Genomic DNA, 19,713 nt, shown 5'->3' on the forward strand with positions numbered 1-19,713 from the left:
CGAATCTCTTGGTGTTTCTCACTTCCCAGCTGCTTCCGAGGGTACCCACCCTGTAGATGTAGTCCAGCAGCGGGGGTTTGTGGGAAGTGTGGTTGTCCTGTGAAGGCATGGTGATGGGTTCAAGCAGCAGGCTCAGGGGAACAGCCATGCACCAGTCCAACAAGCAGAGCAGCAGCGACACCATCAACTGAGAGAGGAATGAAAAAAGAGAAGTTTCAACTGACATCACAATGAAAACATGTAATAAAGAATGGGGTAAATTTGATAGACAACGCATAGAAAGAAAATACAGGGTGAAAGATGGAGGCGGAGAAAGAAATCACTTCAGTGGAAACATTCCTCTGCAAATGCTCCTTTCCAATATGATACATCAAGAGCCTTCAGATCTCAGTCATTTCATGTGCCCTCCTTTCCAGCATGTACCTTTTTGTCTGCTTCCACTGTTGAGTGCTCTGCACTTGGCAACAAAAAGGCTATTGTGGCCACAAAGATCTGTGTTGGGACAAAACAAGGAGAAAGATAATTGGATGACACACTCCTATTCATCAGCTGAGTCAGGGCCGTGTGCTAAAATGGATGAGAAGCATTGAGATGTGGAGCAGGCATACGTATGAGTAACACCTCACGTAAGACATTACATTGTAAGGCTACAGTCATTTGACAACAAGTTTTCATTTTATTCTGAAAAAAAAAAAAAAAAAAAAGGTGATTTGGCTGTGCGAGTATGTGCAGGATTGTTACCTCAATTATTTTCTTTGGGAGAGCAGTTTCCAGCCTCTGAAGATGTTCCCAGTGAGAGATGAGCAGCTGAAACACGTCACAGGCCACCTGAGCCACTGCTTTGTTTCCAAACTGCACAAATTAGGGGACAAGGCAATGAGGGTGAATACGACTTAGAAACTTGCAGAGTAAGCAACGTTCACAATAGGGCTGTAACATATCGCTTCATCAGAATATGTTGATGTATTTGTGAGCAGAAATAACAATACTCTGTCTTCTTGCACCCCATTTTAACAAGAGAACTGTGCCTCATTTTCTTTCCTTCTTCTGTTGATTGCATACACAAGAACGGCAGCATTTGAGAAGTGGTTCTTTTCAGTCACTTTTCTTTGATTTTTCATCTTCTGACTTCTGTCTTGTTGCAACTACAAATTATGCCATGTTGAAATAATCGGTTTTCAAAAACAATCTACAGCTGTAGAGCTCCATCTGATTCGCTGAATATGTTGACATGCAGAGTGAAAACAAGTGCATGAAAACATGATTTAGTCTTTTAAGACTTGTATACTACAAAAGTTGATATCACGATGTCAATAATTGTTAAACAAAAGTAGAGGGATAGAAGGCAAACATCAGCTTCCGACTAAATATAAAAGTGTTATTCTGAGCCAAGAGGTCAAATCATGGCTAAAACCACAATGCAAGAGGCTTCAAAACACTTTTGATAGAACTGATCCAGTTTCCTCAAAGTACAAAAAGGCAGACCGACAGATATCCTACCATCGGGAGATCAATACACAAGGCTTTGTGCACAGAGAGACAGAAAACCAACTTCATTACAGTTACACAATTTGCCAAATAAAGAAGCAGGACTCCATTCAGCTAAAGTCCTCAAAAGGAGACCTATCGAGTGGCGGTGTCAGAGGACGAGCGGCTTGTAAAAATCACTACTCAGGAGGGAGAACAAGGCCAAATCTTTGAGGTCGTACCAGCATTTCACAGTTTATAACTGATGAATTCTTGTTAGGGAACTGGAGCAGCAGCGGGCGGGTGGAAGTAAAAATAGCAACAGGTGAGAGAAGGCTATTGTGATGGACTGTCGACCTGTCCGGGGCGTACCACCCACAAACAGCTGGGATCGCCTCCAGCACCATGTGGTCCTGCGCTGGATGAAGCAATATGCGAGATCAACGGGTGGAGAGAAATTGTATAAATGTGGTGGACACAGCACAGCTTCATGTCTTCTAGTTTTCATAAAGGAGGATCGAATTCGACGTGAGTAATAAAGTAGACACATCTAAGACGCTACAAAAACTACTGAAAGACCTCAGAAGACTGCTCCGAGGCCTTCATGTGCTTTCCTCCTCTGTCTTTTAACATTAAAACAAAGAGCATACATTGCTGCTTTGACATTGTCATAGCACGCTGGAAAAACAGGCCTGATCATGTCTGAATAAACCTCAAGAAACAGGTGTCAAACACATTTTAGTTCAGGGGCCACATGAAGCCCAGTTGAGTGGGCCGGACTGGTAAAATACGGCCATAATAACCTTTCAATTTAAACTTTAAAGTTTTTCTTTGTTGTGGCGCAGAGTACACGTGATGGAAATGTTTATGACTACAATCTCAACAAAAAGACATTTTTAATGAAACCTTACAGTGCAGAATACAGTGAAATGTCCAAAAAACTTCTCCTAAAGCTGCTGCATTATCCCTGTTTATACAAACTCACCCTGACAGCATGGCTTGAGGCTGATGCTAATTTTCTAGCCGTCATGGCAGTATCACCGATATCTCAGCTCTGCTGTGCCCTCTTCTCTTTAAGATAAGTGTTTAAAAAAAATCAGTTTTCTTCTATCAATGAGCTTTGTTAAGATATTTCTTGCTCTGTGGTAAATAATTGTCAGATGACGATCACGACGTTATCTTTCCTAAAATGGTGACATAGCTGTAAATAATGGCTCAGAATCAAATAAACGGGCTGTCAGATGCTCCAATCTGGCGTTCAGGAGGACCTTGTATAGTGTAACCAAAATAAATGTGTCTACTTGGGGAAAATAGTTTCCATTTGGTTTGGAAAATAGACCCAAAAGAGAATTCGTTTTAGAGTAGAATAATGTTTCTTTGTCTTGAAATTAGACCGAAATTTAAAGTTGTAAATATTTCTATGGTTTCAGAAAAACTTACTGAACTGCTCTGGTTCAGTTGACCTAAAACTATCCTTTCAAATTTTACACACCAAAGAAAGAAAAGACTACTGTACAAGATAACGCTTCCAAATATGATGTTTGAACTTGCGTAGGCATGGACACACGTGCATAAAAATGATCTTCACATTGCCCTTTCTGCAGAAATACATGTCAAAGTTGCAGAAAAGTTTGAAAGTATTTTTAGGATTTCCAATGAAATCAGTGGCTCTTTTGTCGTCTTTTTGATTTGAGGCAGCTCCATTCTAAAATGGCTTCAAAACACAGTTGTTCCAAGATAATAGTAATAAAAAAAGTTTGGCCAACAACCGACTGTACAAAATGGTCATTTTCTTTAAATCTAGTTTTTTTCATTTACTGTGCCGATAATCAGCATAATTTCATTTCACTTCAAACCATGGCTCATTTTCTCCGACCTCATTGGAGGAAAGAATTGAGCTGTTGACAATTTTCTTTCAAATGTGGATTTCTTCAGTGATTTGAAATTCTTTGTGGAGAAATAGAATTTCCCATTTCTTCTGGCTGAATGCCTCTCAACATGTAACAAGGGCAGACAATGTGGGGAGTGCAGAAATGGCCAAACACAAAAAGGGGCCCTGAGAGTTCAGCACCTGCTTTTAGAAAAGAGACTCTCAGTACCACTCTTCCCCCGAGATCCCCCACCCAGCCTCTACCCTCTATTTTGGGGCTGGCTGAGTCTGTGTGTCAAGTTGTACAGGGGAGTGATTACTGCTCCATTAGAGAAGGGGTGGGGGGGGGGGGTTGCTCGAGCAGGAAGCTGGGAGATGTAGCTGCTTAAATTGGCCCACATCTACTGAGAGTGAGCAGCCTGGAAATTACGCCACCGCCCCAAACCCTGTTCCATGACACACACACACACACACACACACACACACACACACACACACACACACACACACACACACACACACACACACACACACACACACACACACACACACACACACACACACACACACACACACACACACACACACACACACACACACACACACACACACACACACACACACACACACACACACACACACACACACACACACACACACACACACACACACACACACCTACACCTTGTGGTTCTCTGCATCTCTTAACTAAGGGAGAGAAGAGGGCTCTTCCAAAATACACCCATGAGTCACATCACTGGACATGTTTTATTCTCACAGTTTTTCTCCCCTCACTATGTTGAAATTGTTCTGCAGTCCTTTTATGTAATCAACTATCATTTCTGTTGGAGCTAAACACTACGGCGCTTGCATGGTAAAACAAAAGGGCGCTTCTTGCTCCTACAGTACTCACTGCAACACACTGTAGTGATGAATATATATTATGTTCAATTATAGGATAATGGTGGTGAACACATCTTTTTTTTCCCATTTCAATCAAAATACATTGAGATGAGAAAAAAACACACGTAATTGAGCATATATAACAGGTATTGGTGAATATGAAGTTTTATTGAATCTGAGGGTCACTAACCTTTAGTGTTACACCCAGGACATTGATGGCATCTTTAACCTGGGCATGAATGCTCTTTTGCATCAGTTCCTCACACACCCACAGTCCCAGGCTGCACACGGCGATGCACCTGGATTACAGAGACAGGAAAGTCACACAAAGCTCAAACAAATATTCATAAATAAATGTTAAAACATTTAGAAAATAGCATTAGACATCCCTTTCCAGCTAGGTTTATAGTTCATGACAGATATCACTTGTTTTATTTGGTAATAAATACACTTTTTTTTATGGTTTATCAATACCGGTACACAATATACTATTTTGCCAAAAATATTTGCTCGCCTGCCTTCACACGTACATAAACTTTAGTGAAATCCCATTCATAAACCAAAGGATGTAACATGATTTCGGTCCACGTTTTGCAGCTATAACACCTTTGACTCTTCTAGGAAGACTTTCCACAAGGTTTAGGAGTGTGTTTATGAGAAGTTTTACCATTCTTCCTGAAGAGCATTTGTGAGGTCAGACACTGATGTGGGACGAGAAGACCTGACTCACAATCACCAAAAGATGTTCTATTGGGTTAAGGTCAAGACTCTGTGCAGGCCAATCAAGTTCTTCAACACCAAACTGGCTTATCCATGTCTTTGTGGACTTGTTTTGTGCACTGGTGCATCGTCATGCTGGAACAAGAAGGGGCCATCTCCAAACTGTACACACAAAGCTATGAGCATGAAATTGTCCAAAATGTTTTGGTATGCTGAACCTTCCAGACTTCCTTTCACTGGAAATAAAGGGCCGAGCCCAAGTCCTGAAAAACAAGCCCACACCATAATCCCCCCCTCTACCAAACTTTACACTTGGTACAAAACAGTCAGACAAGTACCGTTCTCCTGGAAACCGCCAAACCCAGACTGATCAGAAACCCTGATGGAAACCCTCTGTGAAGCTCTACGTATTGCTCATGAGCTAATCTGAAGATCGCATGAAGTTTGGTGTTCTGTAGTTGTTGACTCCGCAGAGAGTTGCCGACTTTTGCGCAATAAGTCCCTCAGCATCCACTGACCCCGATCAGTTTTTATTTAGTGGCCGACCACTTTGTGGCTGAGTTGCTGTTGTTTCCAATCGCGTCCACCTTGTTGTAGTACGACCAACAGTGGTGGACTATTTAGTAGCGAGGATATTTCACAGCTGGACTTGTTGCACAGTTGGCGTCCAATCTTGGAATTCACTGAGATCCTGAGAGCGACTCATTCATTCACTAATGTTTGTGGAAGTAGTCTGCATGACTCAGTGTTTCATATTATACACCGGTGGCCATGGAAGTTATTGGAACTCCTGAATTCAAAGATTTGAATAGCTGAGGAAATAGTTTTGGCAATACAGTATAGATAAAATGTGATTTGGTAAAACTTTTAACAATATTGCTCAGCCTACCGGGCCCCTTCACTGTGTTCCTTCGTTGCTGCCTCGAGCAGGAGGTTCACCAGGTAATCCTGAACAGAAAAAAAATAACATTGGTTATTCTCATACAGCTGAATGGAACGTTTGCTGGAAGTTGATTTAAAAAAACAACAACCAAAAAAACGTGATTCCATCAAATCTTAGACATAATATCATCCTTCAGATCTCAATATTAACATTTTGCAGAAACATGCACCGTTATTTTTTTTAAGTAATTCACCCGCAGTGAAGGTAAATGTATGATGACAGTCATCAGGTTGACTATTTACCTTGATATCCTCCTTGCCAACATGGATGTCATCAGAGCCCGGCACATGTTGCAGTACAGGAATTTGGTGGTAAAGATTGGGGAAACACACCAGGGAGCCAAGGATTGTGTGAGCCTCCATCCTCGGAGCCTGGCGGAGATTACAGATTGAAAAGAACAAACAAACCAAAAAATTCTACAAAAAAAACAACTATTGCATCATTAATTCCTGAAAACAACACGAAAACAAGCCACTACCAGGAAACAGGAAGGCCGCAATCCATGGGGAAAGAATTGAAGGGATCCAGCTGAATTAATTTAATCGTTATTCATGATTCTGCTGATGTTCGAGAGAAAGACATGACACATGGTAGGCGTCGGAAAAAACAAAATGACTGATTAAATGTGGGATGAATGCAGCTCCAAAGCAGATTGAGCATGTTGTTGCACCTGATGAGCTGCTATGAAGCTGAATGGAGATAATAAATCTATGCAGGGGGATATGAAATTATCTGTCAAGTACACCAGAGAGACACGGCACATATAAATGGCCTTCTGTTTTGGACACATCATGGAGTTAAAAGGAAGAAACAGTTTTCAATCTAAATCAGTGCAAACTGGGGAAAAAGAATACGTTGTCGGCATCGTATGAAGATAGATAATTTAAAAAGACTTAATACCATCTACTCAGCTTCTGTACTGTTTTATTCCACTCAGAGTTGTGGGAAAAGTGGAGTATATCATGCACTTGCATTGAGAACATGCAAACTCCACTCAGAAAAGCCATTAAGCTCGGACTTAAACCCGGGATATCCTTGCTGTGAGGCGAAGTTGCCAACCAGTATTCCAACATGCACATCGGTCTGTTACTTAGTTCATTTCAATGCAGGGTCCACATTACCCACTTGGTTTAGGACCATAATCACATTAGTTTCTTAAATCAAATAAACATGACTGAGAGTCATGGTGACACTACATGTAATACTCATGTGCATTTAATGAAACACTCTTCATTCAACCCCTCTCTCTCTCTAATTACAGCCATTTGATTTGTAATTAACTGCTCTTTGCCTCTTAAAAACAGCTGCATGCTTCTATAAAAGAGGTGAAGATGTGTTTACAGGTAGTAGGTGCCTGAATTAAAATGAAGCACAATATTTTATTGAGTTCAACGAGATAAAAGAATGATCATGATTACTTTCTTACAAGACAAACAAATGAAAGGGCACTTGAAACAAGTAGTTGCCCAGAAAGCCCCAACATGATATTATTTGTGAAATAAAAGCCGTTTTGAGAACTCGTCAATAATATGAATGAGATTTTCTTAGTAGCATGAAGATTAACCTGAAACAGCACTAGCTTTAAATAGTAGCCCTCATATTTCTGCATTCCCTACAAATATTGACTGAGCAGAGACTAAATGAGGCTTTAAGGTGATGTAGGGGTTTGCGGTCCACCCTCACAGGCAAAATCTCCCAAGTGTGATTTCAGGCTGTGGGACTTTTCTGTGAATAGTTTGGAAGTTCTCCCCGTCTGTCTTTGTTTAAAAAATAAAATAAAATAAATATATATATATATATATTATAGCTACTGCAGTCTCTTGCCACACTCCAAAACATGCATATTCATTAAATTAGTGTCTCTAAATTTACTCGCAGGCATGACTGTTTGCCCTGTGATGGACTGGTGATGCACCTTGACTTCTCCTATGCTGAGATGGAACGAGACCCTACGTTGGATAAACCAGTAAAGAAGATGGATGGATGTGACTCTGTGTTTGAAGTATATCCACTAACACAGGATTAGAGAAGCAAGCTTATATGGAGAAAGTCTGTGGTTTGAGTCCTTGGACAGCGGAGAAATGTTGTTGGGGGAAGTGGAAACCACTGCTTGGCCCCACCTTGAACGCTACTACGGTGGACCCCTGAGCAAGGCTCGTAAACCCCCCAAATGTTCCCTGGGCGCAGCACAGTGGTCGCCCACTGGTCGCCCACTGGCTCTTCTCAATTGGTTATATGGAGAAGACAATTGTTTCAGTTGTAAAGTCCACAGTTACCATTTAAAATGAGTTTCTAATCATTTTTCCATTAGTTCTATGTCTTTCTGACATGCTGTGTAATGGGATTATGTTAATATGTCATGAAATCAATGATACTCCTACAGTAAATAATACTCTCTTAAAGCAGTTGTGACAGTTAGCAGTTCGCATTCTGCATGGCAGCACAAGTTCGTCTGAACTTTCTAAAGTCAGGAAGCTGCAAAAATAAAATCTAAAACAGTAAACGATACAGACATTTAGCCATTCACAGAATTATTAATAGATCAGCTGTGAGGATCTACTGGTTTTGGCATTGAACTGACAAATTTCCATTTACACTTCCTGCAAAAAAAAAAAAAGAGCGGTTTCTACCTCAGAGGAGTCCGAGGCGAGGACGCAGGCAGCGGCCGTGATGAAATCTCCAATGAGCATGGTGAAGCCCGGCAGGCCGAGGAAGAAGAAGCGGGGAGAGCAGGACCGAATGATGGTGTTCAAAACATCCTGACGAAAGGAGCAGACATGCAGGGGTGTCAAAGGGAGGTGAGCCAGAATCTCTGCACCGATCTTAATTAACCCTCTCAGGACTACATTGATGGGATTTATTTGGATTTTTGGGGGCAAAAAAATGTAATGGATGAGATCTGATTAACCATTAGATGAGTGTAAGGGTTTATCCGAGTGAGCTGCAGTGGAGAAATGAGCCGAGTTGTAACACAGCCGACAAAAAAATGTCGGAAAAAAATTCCCAGTTATGTGTGGGTTTTTACATTTGTTAATCTTGTTACTGTGGGTGGAGTGAGGCAGCAACTGCGATATTTTGTAAATTAGCTTCTATGTGAGAGACATGGCAGGGGAAAAAGCTTTTCACTTCAACAGGTAGGATATTTTAAAACGTGCTGGGGAGAGTGAAGCACTCAGGAGTTCATGTCACCCAAAAAAAAAAAAAAAAACCCCTCCACAGTGAGTAAGAAAAAGGAGAGTGGGTAAGAGGGAGAGAGAGAGAGCAGATGGAAATTAGGGAGAAGAACAAAAGACCTCAACTTTCATGAGTCACACGTATGTACACACATAACAAAGCAATACCTCGTCTCTGGCCTTGATTACGGATTTGCTTTCCTGAGGTACGAGCGGCTCAGAGGCAGATGAGGGCTCCGACAGCGCCGACATATGCTGTACATGTCTGGTGAGGACTTTGCACAAACTGCTCAAGTATGTATGGTGTAATTCCACACCCGACAAGAGCATAAAAAGATGTTAACAGCTTTTCCACGCTATATTTAGATGGTAAGGCCTGCAGCAAAGAGGTTTAATTATTCACTGACAAGAGGATTGACAATCTTTTAGGGGGGAAAAAAAAAAAAAAACCACTCACAGGTATGAGGTTGAAGCATCTCAGTGAGACAGAAAGATTGTCACCCCCTCTCTTATCTGAGACATGCATGTGCATTTGTGTGTACAAAGGCAAGGTCCAGGCTAGGAAACACCTGCCTTCTTGGCCATAAACTTGAGTAAATCGGACAGTTCAAACATTAGCCCGTTTCCAGCTGAACCGAGTGGCGACCTTAACAAATACACAGGCGCTCGCTTTCTCTCCCTCCATCTCTCTCTCTCTCTCTCATACTGTACCACCTATCTATCTGTGACATTAATCACCAAAAGCTTTGGTAAACATCGAATGCAGGTGAACAAAAGAAGAATAGAACAAACACAGCGAAGGTAATAAGTCAAACCAACACCGGCACTGCTTGTGGAAAATTGGTGGGAAGAGCTTCAGAATTGAGGACCCATTTTACCCTCATTTTGTTGGTAATTGACCTCTGAAGCATAATGTGCAGTGCAGTCAGAGGTAATTAGCAGGCAACAAACTGTTTCTTGATTGCCTGAAATGAGCATTTTAGAGGACGCCACAAATGTAAAATGCAAAGTGCTTTCAATTGTATGTGTAAGTAGAGGAGACCTGGTTTGAGGTGTGTGTATAGAAATCAGAATTGAGAAATGCGGGTTGGGGGACAACCGCACACGGCACCGTGTTGGCAGCAGGAATGGCCCCGCGTCAACAAAAGGTGCATTAACGTAACTTTGAATAGAGCCACCTCGGAGCCTTTTTACGCGGCCTCATCTCCAGGAAAGCACACGCTTTCCACCTGTCGGCCCCCGGGGGTGAGAGGGTTCACTCCGGCATTACATCACTCTGCACCGTATCGGACAATTTTGGTCTCATTTACACAACGAGGACAGTTCCAGTTGACTGTGGGACCAAATTACTGATGAAATTCGAGAGATGTTTGCCTTCGTGAGCCACTGGGAAAAAACAGGTTTGACCAACCTGCATAACTATGAGTTTAATCAGTCAACCAGCTTGCCGGCTTCGGGGTCAACCTTCAGATCTAGCAGCACATAAATAACACAAAATTTGTGAGTTTAAAAAAAAAAACATGTTTTATTAAAGATGAAATTAAGTTAAGTAGGCGGAAGCTCTCTCAGTGGGTAAACAGTCTTTCTCGCCTGCACAAATAGTGAGGTTGTTATGTGTTAATGCCTTTAATGGGTGCTTAAAGTGAATGACTGATGCATGCTCTAACCTACAGGAGGCAGCGAAAAGATGCATAAAGGCTTTGTGTGCACTCCACTATATTTTACAAAAATACTATTGCGGTCCAGATTGTAGGCCTATTAGATAGATTACTGCTATTGTGTTGTGGTCAAGCCTTTGTGAGACTAGTGGCCAAAGAGTGACAGACAATCAGGACAATAGCCCTGACCTTGGCTCTCTGTCAATTGGAAGGAGAATCCCTCCGAGGGAAACTGTCATTTTCCTAAAAGCTTAGTGGATTTTAACAAGGAGGATTTACACTGGGATTCCTCCTGTTGTCCACCGAGAGGCAGATTTGGCTACTTGACAGAAATGACAACTATGAGAGGATTTAGTAATACAAAAGAAACAAAATAAAGGCACTATTTACATGTCAGAAGTTAACTTCAGTTGTAAATTCGAATAAAGACGATAAAATATTTCAGTTAAACATTGAGGTAAGTGTTGCTGTTACAGTTTGGCACTTCCTTCCAGTCAGCACATCCGATTCATGTTTTTGACCATAAACAAGTGTCAATGCTTGTAACAAGTCATATGTAGAGTTATTTATTAATACAAGTTCATGTAGGAGAACAGTGGTTAAAAATAGTGTGTAGTCCATCTTGTACAGAAATTAAGAAAATAATTTCTATACTACAAAATGTGACTTATTTATCATTTTTGGTGATTTTGTAAACAAATCCCAAACAAATTTTATATAAATGACACACAAGACTTAATTCATCACTCTGAGATTGAAATTTTTCATGAATGAATTTATAATCATTACTATCACAACTTTCACACAAGCCTTCACCAATTATTTTTTTTTTTCAAACTTAAAGAAAAAAAAATGTCCACTTAAGAAAAAAAAAAATTATATGCATGATTTCAAAAAATAAAAAAAGAAAAAACTGCAAAAGTAGATGTATTTTTCCCTTGTTGTAGGTTCAGCGGGGGGTGGGGGTGGGGGTGGGGGTGAAGGCAGAGGGGGAAAGGGGAGGCGGGGGTGGAATGAGAGCCACTTTCTTATGATAAGCAGGCGTGCGGCTGTCCTCTATTGTGTGGCGTGAGGACTCTTTTCTCCGGCCAATTTGAGCATGCTTCAGTGGCCAGCCTGGCTCTGGCCCCCCAACGCATTATACAGAGCCACAACAAAAGCTGGAGAATGCTGCCCGGCCGCTCGGTGTGCCCCCCTCATTGCTCCACTCTACTCTACCACGTTCCCCGGGCTCCTCCTCCCACTCCTTCACACACTCGCGGGCAGGCAGGACGGTCTCCTCTGGGCCCCTGGCCGACATGTCAGTCTAACGGAGCGCGACAGACGTCAGTCCTTAATTAATCACGTATACACGACAGGGGCTCCAAACATTATTTAACGACATGGAAAACATTCTAATAAGCTTGTCGCGCTGCCAAGACGCAATAGAAATCCTGCCAGGAGGGCCTATACATATTACAGACATAAATACTACACATGCATACAAAACGCCACTTTTTATCCCTGCCCTTTGTTTTGGGGTATTCCATTCATCTCCACTGAGCCTCGTAAGGAAGCAAAAGAGTTATGTCAGATTTCAGTATGGGGAATCATGAGGCCTACAAATATGGAAGATAAAACACTAGTTGGTGAGCCAGTTATTTATTTTTTTTCTTCTTTTGAAAAACCGCACCCATATCAGAAATTGTATCTATATGATCAGTGTTTTCCTCCACTGAACTTGATCCCCAATGCTTCTCAATGTTTTATTACATGCAGACACAGTGGAAATGTTTAGCTCGATGACAGCAGAAACCACTTGTTGAATATCAGTCATAAAGTATATGGCATATTAGCAACTACAAATGACTGTTTGCAGCCTTCTGACTGGGGCCAGAGCAGATCTGTTTGCTCTCTATGCCACCTGCTGGTGGAAGAGAAGCAGTCTGACGGCATAGCTGCTGGCGCCATCTGCTGGCCGTACCTGGTCTTCACTGGTGAAGCCCTTGTGCATGATGTGGTAGAGATGCACCAAGAAGTCACCGTTTGGGAGCACATCCTGGTGCCTAGTCATCATCTCACAGATGAGCTTGTAGGCCTGCAGCTTCCCGGCTTTGTACTCTGCAGGTAACATGGTGGCCTGTGGAGGGGGGGGGATCACAAGGTCAGCAAAAAGTGAAGACTGGAATGTTTATGATGCTGTAGAAGAAGCTTGGGAAGATAAGAAGTTGTAAAACAGTGGGTTTTTTAATCAATAAGAAAAAACTACAAATTCAGATTTTAAATCTACTGCACACACTTCTTTTCATTAGCCGCATGTTATATAACTGTCTGCATTTTCAAAATTCTTACTGCGTTGGTCAAACGCAAAGCAGCGTACAGTTTGTGAGGAAGAAGAAGACTGATGCTGTTGCAGTTTAATGCAAGACGTATTCATATTGAGCAGAAGTTCCTAGAAAACTGATAATAGTCAGTGAAAAAGCTTTGATTAATTTGAGGAAGAAACCGTGGATCTGGTTGATGTGATTTTAGAATTTGAATCGACAATCCAGTTGTTTACTGTGAGATGGAACCAAAAACACTCACAATTGTTTACAATCAACTAATTGACTCAGTTCTCAGCTACAACATATCTTTCTCACTGTAAAAAAATAAATCTAAACTGTTAAAAGTCATCAGACAAAAGAATAAACGAAACCATTGCAGGCCTCACTAAGATCTTCCTGCCATCAGACATGACTCTTTAAATCTGCTCTGTTACAGATTAACCTCCAGCAAGGAGAGCTAGATCGAACAAATAATTCTTGTGCCTGCCTTAGACGCAAAGATTACTCTCCTAGGTGGCTGTTCAATTTTGTTATTATTTTTCTGCCGTGTAACGAGTCCTGCGCCGTTTTCGTCAAAACATACGAAACGTTCGGGAAGAAGTTGCTCCAAGTTTTGTTAACGATTCGACTAACCGATTCTGAATCCACAAAAAAACGGTGAAAAAAGTTCCCGTTAAACAAATTAACTCGCCAACGTGTGCTGTAATGTAAACAAGCGGTCGGCAGCGAGAGGCAGGCACACAAAATGACCTATGGAATATTGTAGTTGCTCTCAATAAAACCACAAAAATCTACTGGATTTGCTGTTTTAATTTATGTATATTTATGTATGTAACTATGTTTAAATGTTTTTTTTTTATTCATTGTATGTCTTTTAATTGCTTTGCTTTAATCAGAATTTTCTAAATATGTTGAGTTGTTCCCACCCTAAAGAGCCAGGATGCCAGCATTCGAAGAGGAGGGATGAAGACAGGCTGAGGAGGCGACGACTGGTTGTCCACGCTGATCCCAAGGTTGTCCCGAATCTGTGGGCATGAGGAACACAACAATATTACCTGAGATCTCAACCAGCTTCACTGCACGACAGAATACAACGTCCCAGTTAGAACGGAGGGTCAACCAACACTACGGGATTACAGGAAGCGCCAGTGTTTTGCTGTTGTACCTTTGCCAGTTTGTGCCAGAGATCGTAAAGGTAGGAGAAGACCTTGGCGTGGATTTTGGGACAGCGGATATTGTTGACATCTCCCAGGATCCCTAATATCCTCCTCCACAGGACGAAGGCAGAATCAGCGTGCCAACCAGTCAGAGTCCCACCGGCGATGATGCTGACGTCATCAGCCAGACACTCACTACTGTCTGCACGGTCAAAAACAAAGTATTGAATGCTTTAGGGCACACGAGCAAATGTTTGGCAAAGCTTACACTCGTTGGCGCCCATGAAAAATAAACAGTATTTAACATTGCTTAAGAGACGAGATTCAGTCAACAAGTGCAGTGAAACTTTGATGAAAGAGTTTTGAGAGAAGCTGAAGAAGATTAAAGATCACTGAAAACCACATGACTGTTGACTGAATCGTTGGTCTTGCAATGCATTTTCCCAAATGTATTTAAGTGTTAAAATGTTTATCTAAACACTAAAACACGTTTGGGAAACAGGCACAAGTTGCATGCACGACCCAAATAAATTGTGGGAGAATAGTGCCACCTAGTGGGCAGCAAATGAACAGTGGGAATCGGACGAAACTGGGAAGTGACAGAAAAGGATGGTGGTGCAGATCCAAGATGATTAAAATGCGTCAAAAAGCAGGAGTTTAATTTAAAAAAAGGGTGTTGAGCTCCAAGACAACCCCTAGGTATTTGAGGAAAGTGAACAGGGAGTGGGAAATGTCACAAATCAGAAATGACAACAGGGAAGGAGTCATGAAAAGGGTGAGATAAAGAGCATGGAGGTCTAATGTTGAGGTCGCCTCTGCGGCCTTTTTGATGAGTAGCAGCTAGGAAGCAGTACCCAAGTGGTGTGGCATGTGTAAGACAGACTGATGCATGGTGTCGTCCAGGGGGCAGTCCCGCGGGCACTCGGTGTGCACCAGCAGGGCTGGTGAGGGGAGCGGGTTCTGGGGGTAATGGTAGTGGTTGTGGAGGTGGTGGTAGGACGGGGGTGCAGAGTGGGGAGGGAGGGCAGACTCAGGACCTAAAAACGACAAAGGGGGACAGGAATAAAACCAGGGAGCACAGGGACACTATGATCACAATGTAGGAAACACAGACCTAAGACCACGCACAAGGGTGGGACGACCACAGGGGGAACCAGCAAAGTGTCCATCGATAATTATGGAGGGAGTAAACCTTGGGCTCAAAAACTTGATTTCATCTCGCTATAACAACACAGCCATGAGGAAAATCCAAGAGATGTCTCGGAATCAAACAGCAGGCTAATGACCATGTTTTCTTGAACTGAATGTATTACTTAGACGCTCAGCTCAAAGAGGCGCCAGAATTAATGAAGTCTTTAAAGTCCAGTCCTCTGCCTTGAACTCGCTTCTCTATTTCGTGAGCACATTATTGATTGTCTCGTCATCCGCAGGCCTCATTTACTAAAGTTTTCAAGTGTCAAAATGTGCAAACACAAGGGAAAGCTGATCTGATAAGAGACACTGTGGACTGCATGTAACAGCAACAAACAACACAAAGTAGTCACAATATGCAATATAAAGCATTTCATCCAAGACGTGAGGAATACATGGAGTGTATTATATAGATGTTTAACACACATAATGTGATTTACAATAGTGAGAATAATAGCTTTACTCACATCAGCTGACCTTTTTTTTTTTTTTTTTTTTTTACAAAAAATGGCTGCTGTTAATGTGGTAAGAGGCATTTTCTTATCTGACCCCCCCACACGTTTTATTTGTGTGAGATTTTATCATAAAGACATTTATTTTTCAGATTTTTCTTTCCATCACAGATTTGACCTTGTGAGTCGTCGTCTCATATTGTGTTTTTCTTGCCAAATTCAAATGATGGTTTTCTGTAACTCTCCCACGTGTTGCTTACCTTCTTTCATCAACACTTTCAACTCCATGTTATTAAAAAATAAAAAATAAAATAAAAAAAATTATTTGCTTTTGCAAGCACTTAGCATTCCATCAACTTTTCCATGATGGACACAGTAAAGATCTGTACATACTCCACAAGAACAGTGAAATGCATTTGCTCTCACACTAGTAGCTATAATTAAGAATGTGTACATGATGAAAGCAGAAAACCAAATGAGCCACTTTCATTTAGTCACTCAGGAGTTCTGCACTTTCTCTGTTGTTGAGTAGTATGTGTCCACCTCAACAAGCTCAAAACGCTCTTTTAAATATTCCTGTGCACAAGCTGGTAATAACAATATTACTCTTAACTCATCATGTGCATGACAAACATATACTAAAAGTCAAATCTGTTGGCGTGAGAATATTATTACATTTGGTTTAATGGTTATTGTACCTGCGAGTGCCTCATTGTGGCTGAGCAGCAGACTCCCATGGCTGTGGGGATCAGCCGTCACGTCCATGTGAGCAGACTGTGTGGACTGAGTGTCGGCCTCCTCATCGAACCCCTGCCAGTTAACGTCAGTTTCATTCAGGTAGCCGTTGGACGCCTCGCTGCTGACGCTCTCGCCTAAAGTGGGTGAAAAGTAAAGTGGGTGAGTAGGTCCACACAGAGAACTGTAAATAAAATCAGTGCAAATTGAGATGTGGAACTCAGATTACAACACAGCCACACATGATTTATTATCATCATCTTTGCAAAATTACTACTATCTACTTTTTTCTCTGAGCTTGGGCCTTGTGAAGTTTGTATGTCCGTCAGCGTTGCAGTCGGTATCAGCTGGACTGCTGCTCTGCTGGATCAAGATCTAGAACCACAAACCAAAGCAGAGACATGAGCGGATTCTTCTTTCATTACTTTAACATAAAGTGACAATACAGGATGAGCCGTCTTACCGCAGGTGGCTCAGTGTTCTCTCTCCTGCTCTCAGACATCCGGCCCTCAGAGCCACAGGAAGTCGGTGAGTACTCTCTCTTCTGGGCTGAAAGACAAACAGGGATGTTGTAACCAGGCTCAGTATTGACTTCATTTAATTGCATTCACTTCCCTTCAATTGCTAGAAAGACATGTTAAGTTTTGAAAAATCAAATGTCGGCAATATTTCATGATGATATTTACAAAATTTCTGCCTTGACTAACAATACTGGTCTATAGACTATAGAGTGCTCATACAAAATCTGCAAATTTTAACACTTTTTTGAGCGAAGTACAATGAAATATAAAAAAAAAACTAAAACTACTGCTATAGCTGCTGCGTTATGTATGTTGTTACAACATCAATCAACTCAAGGCTTTGAGGCTAATCTATCTTTCACAGAAGCATCACCGATATCTCAGCTCGGGTCTCAGTGTTGTGTTGTGTCCACTACCCTAAGAAATTTGTTAAAACAAATCAATGTGTCCTTTGGGATTTTTTTTACAATTTGCTTGCTGGTTTGGCGGGCCACATTGAAGCCTTCTGCGGGCCAGTTCTGGCCCACGGGTCTTATATTTGACACCTCTGCTTTAGACCGACAAAGAAGCAAAAGGCTGACTGAAGGGTCACTAAAAGCTAAACCTACTGAATCATGAACAGTGGCTGCTGTAAAACCTGATGTTATCAATCAATTGAATGGCAATTTTGATATTACATGCTTTGTGAAATAAAAATGTTGAAACTTATTTTGACTGGGGGTGGGGGGGGTGTTGTCTTATAATCACAACTTTAAAGAGATCATGATGAAGTATCTTAGAATGAAATCTGCTGCAGGAATCTCATTAATAACAGTGAAACAACCTGACAATTACTTTAACTGCCACGTGAAATTACTGTAACTGCAAACTCCTATCAGGTTCACATCCCCATAAAAAAAGACCTGAATGGATGGATTCATTTTTAATCATCTGTACGTTACCTATCCATTCATATTCTGTCCTCAATCGGCATGAGTCTATAGCACTCGGGTTATAGCTATATTACGCAGTGAATTTTAAAGTGTTTTAAGAGGTGCTGTATCAAAACTGAGGGGAACACAATTTTTGTGTCTGCACATACCTGGTAAAGTGTCAGACAGCTGTTGGGTGATGTCCGAGGTGCTGCTGCTACGTGGCAGAGGGCTGTCTCTGCCTCCCAGCTCCTCTTCGCCCCCACACTCTGACAGCTGACACTCCTCCACATCTGACAGTCACAAGAGAGAGGCATTGTGAGTGCGCGTCACAAGAAAGCACCGGATCTAATGCAAATCCTAAAACGGGCACAAATTGGGGTGAGTCTCTTTAAATCTGACATTCATGAGAGCATGGTGAGAAAGTGGGACATGCAGTGGTGCATACGCCGGTTAAGGAGATGTCTAGAGAAGCAGATTTCTCAGCTCGCAGCACGGAATCGGTTCAAAATTAACAGTCTACTGTAATCCCAATAGTGTCACAGCAAAGACTGAACATGCCAAGATGTGAGAGATTTCAAGAGATGGATGGAAGAGGCAGGGTGGAGGTCACAAACATACAAACGCATGCAGCTCTCTCCACACACTTTACCTGAGAGTCTGTGAGAGCAAGCAGAGTTACCAGAAGAGATACCAGGCAAGAAAGAGCTCACAGTGTGGAGCAGCATTGGAACACTTTTAGTAGTGGGCAAAGCCTCGTACAGATGAACACAGTTGCTGATGGACTGGCTTCGCTTAGCTTCCATCAGGGGAAGAGAAAGAAAAGGAAAAAAAAAGATGGAGAGTGGAAACAGAAAAGAGGTAAAAGGAAGAAGACAGTATTCAGTAACAGTACAGAAGCTTACTATGACAATATATTGCTCCAGGAAGGCAGAGTAAAAGACCAGCAGAGCCCGAACGCAGGTTTTAAATATACAATCTATCAAAAATGATACAAAATGATCTGAACCGAATGGAAAAACAATTAAACTGAATCTTACCGACTGGATATATTTTTATTTTCAAAGATCAGTTGGGTTTTTGTTTCCACTTACCTCTCCAATACAGGCTCATAACAGTTCTGTTTTAGATGGTTTATAAGCAACACCAACATTTATCAAAACCTTTTGATAACTCCTTGAGTTTATTTCATGCACTGAGCAACACATTTCAAGAACAAAAAAAAACAACCTGATAACTACAATGTTTGACAAGTAATTTAAAAGGAATGTAATCGCAGAATTTTCATAAATGTGGGGCGAGTAATACCGACAGTAACTGCTCACTAAGCAGGACCAAGTCCAGTACAAAGCTTTATGTGGTCCACTGTGTGCATCAAATGTGTACAGATCACACATGTCAGTGATTTACAAGAACCTTGACAAAATCCTGCAGTTGTCTTGTTCTGCAGGTAGTAGAAAAAAAAATGTCTTTTGAACTAGAATGAACACAATGTGCATTTATACCTACAACACAAGAGTGTCTACTTAAGTATTTATTTCGAAATGGTCCTGGAAACACAGAAAGAATCAGTCTGTGGTAGGATGACATTACTTGCGCATGTATATAACATCTTGAGTGCAGACAGGCAAGCTGTCATCCACTTACAATGCATTTGTTACACTACAGACATCCCCAGTGCTGTACTCAAGAGCAGTAACTTTCTG

The 19,713-nt window shown here is 41.6% G+C and overlaps 1 protein-coding gene across 5 annotated transcripts in view; it reads right to left on the reverse strand.

The window, feature by feature from the left end:
• ralgapa2 (Ral GTPase activating protein catalytic subunit alpha 2) overlaps window positions 1-19,713 on the reverse strand; it is a 99,125-nt gene that overhangs the window by 40,245 nt on the left and 39,167 nt on the right. For 2 of the 5 annotated variants that reach the window (XM_080479933.1, XM_080479935.1), the window contains exons 17-31: window positions 18,178-18,300; window positions 17,039-17,124; window positions 16,860-16,950; window positions 16,539-16,712; window positions 15,052-15,234; window positions 14,206-14,399; window positions 13,967-14,065; window positions 12,698-12,853; window positions 8,534-8,662; window positions 6,146-6,274; window positions 5,850-5,908; window positions 4,431-4,539; window positions 742-852; window positions 424-492; window positions 23-187 (exon numbers count right to left, since the gene is read on the reverse strand). In XM_080479933.1, the coding sequence (XP_080336059.1) occupies window positions 23-187; window positions 424-492; window positions 742-852; window positions 4,431-4,539; window positions 5,850-5,908; window positions 6,146-6,274; window positions 8,534-8,662; window positions 12,698-12,853; window positions 13,967-14,065; window positions 14,206-14,399; window positions 15,052-15,234; window positions 16,539-16,712; window positions 16,860-16,950; window positions 17,039-17,124; window positions 18,178-18,300 (1,877 nt within the window). The remainder of the gene's footprint in view (window positions 1-22; window positions 188-423; window positions 493-741; window positions 853-4,430; window positions 4,540-5,849; window positions 5,909-6,145; window positions 6,275-8,533; window positions 8,663-12,697; window positions 12,854-13,966; window positions 14,066-14,205; window positions 14,400-15,051; window positions 15,235-16,538; window positions 16,713-16,859; window positions 16,951-17,038; window positions 17,125-18,177; window positions 18,301-19,713) is intronic. The other 3 variants (XM_080479934.1, XM_080479937.1, XM_080479936.1) reach the window with 3 other exon arrangements.

The sequence above is a fragment of the Lipophrys pholis genome, assembly GCF_963383615.2.
Source record: "Lipophrys pholis genome assembly, chromosome: 14".
Lineage (NCBI taxonomy): Eukaryota > Metazoa > Chordata > Actinopteri > Blenniiformes > Blenniidae > Lipophrys > Lipophrys pholis.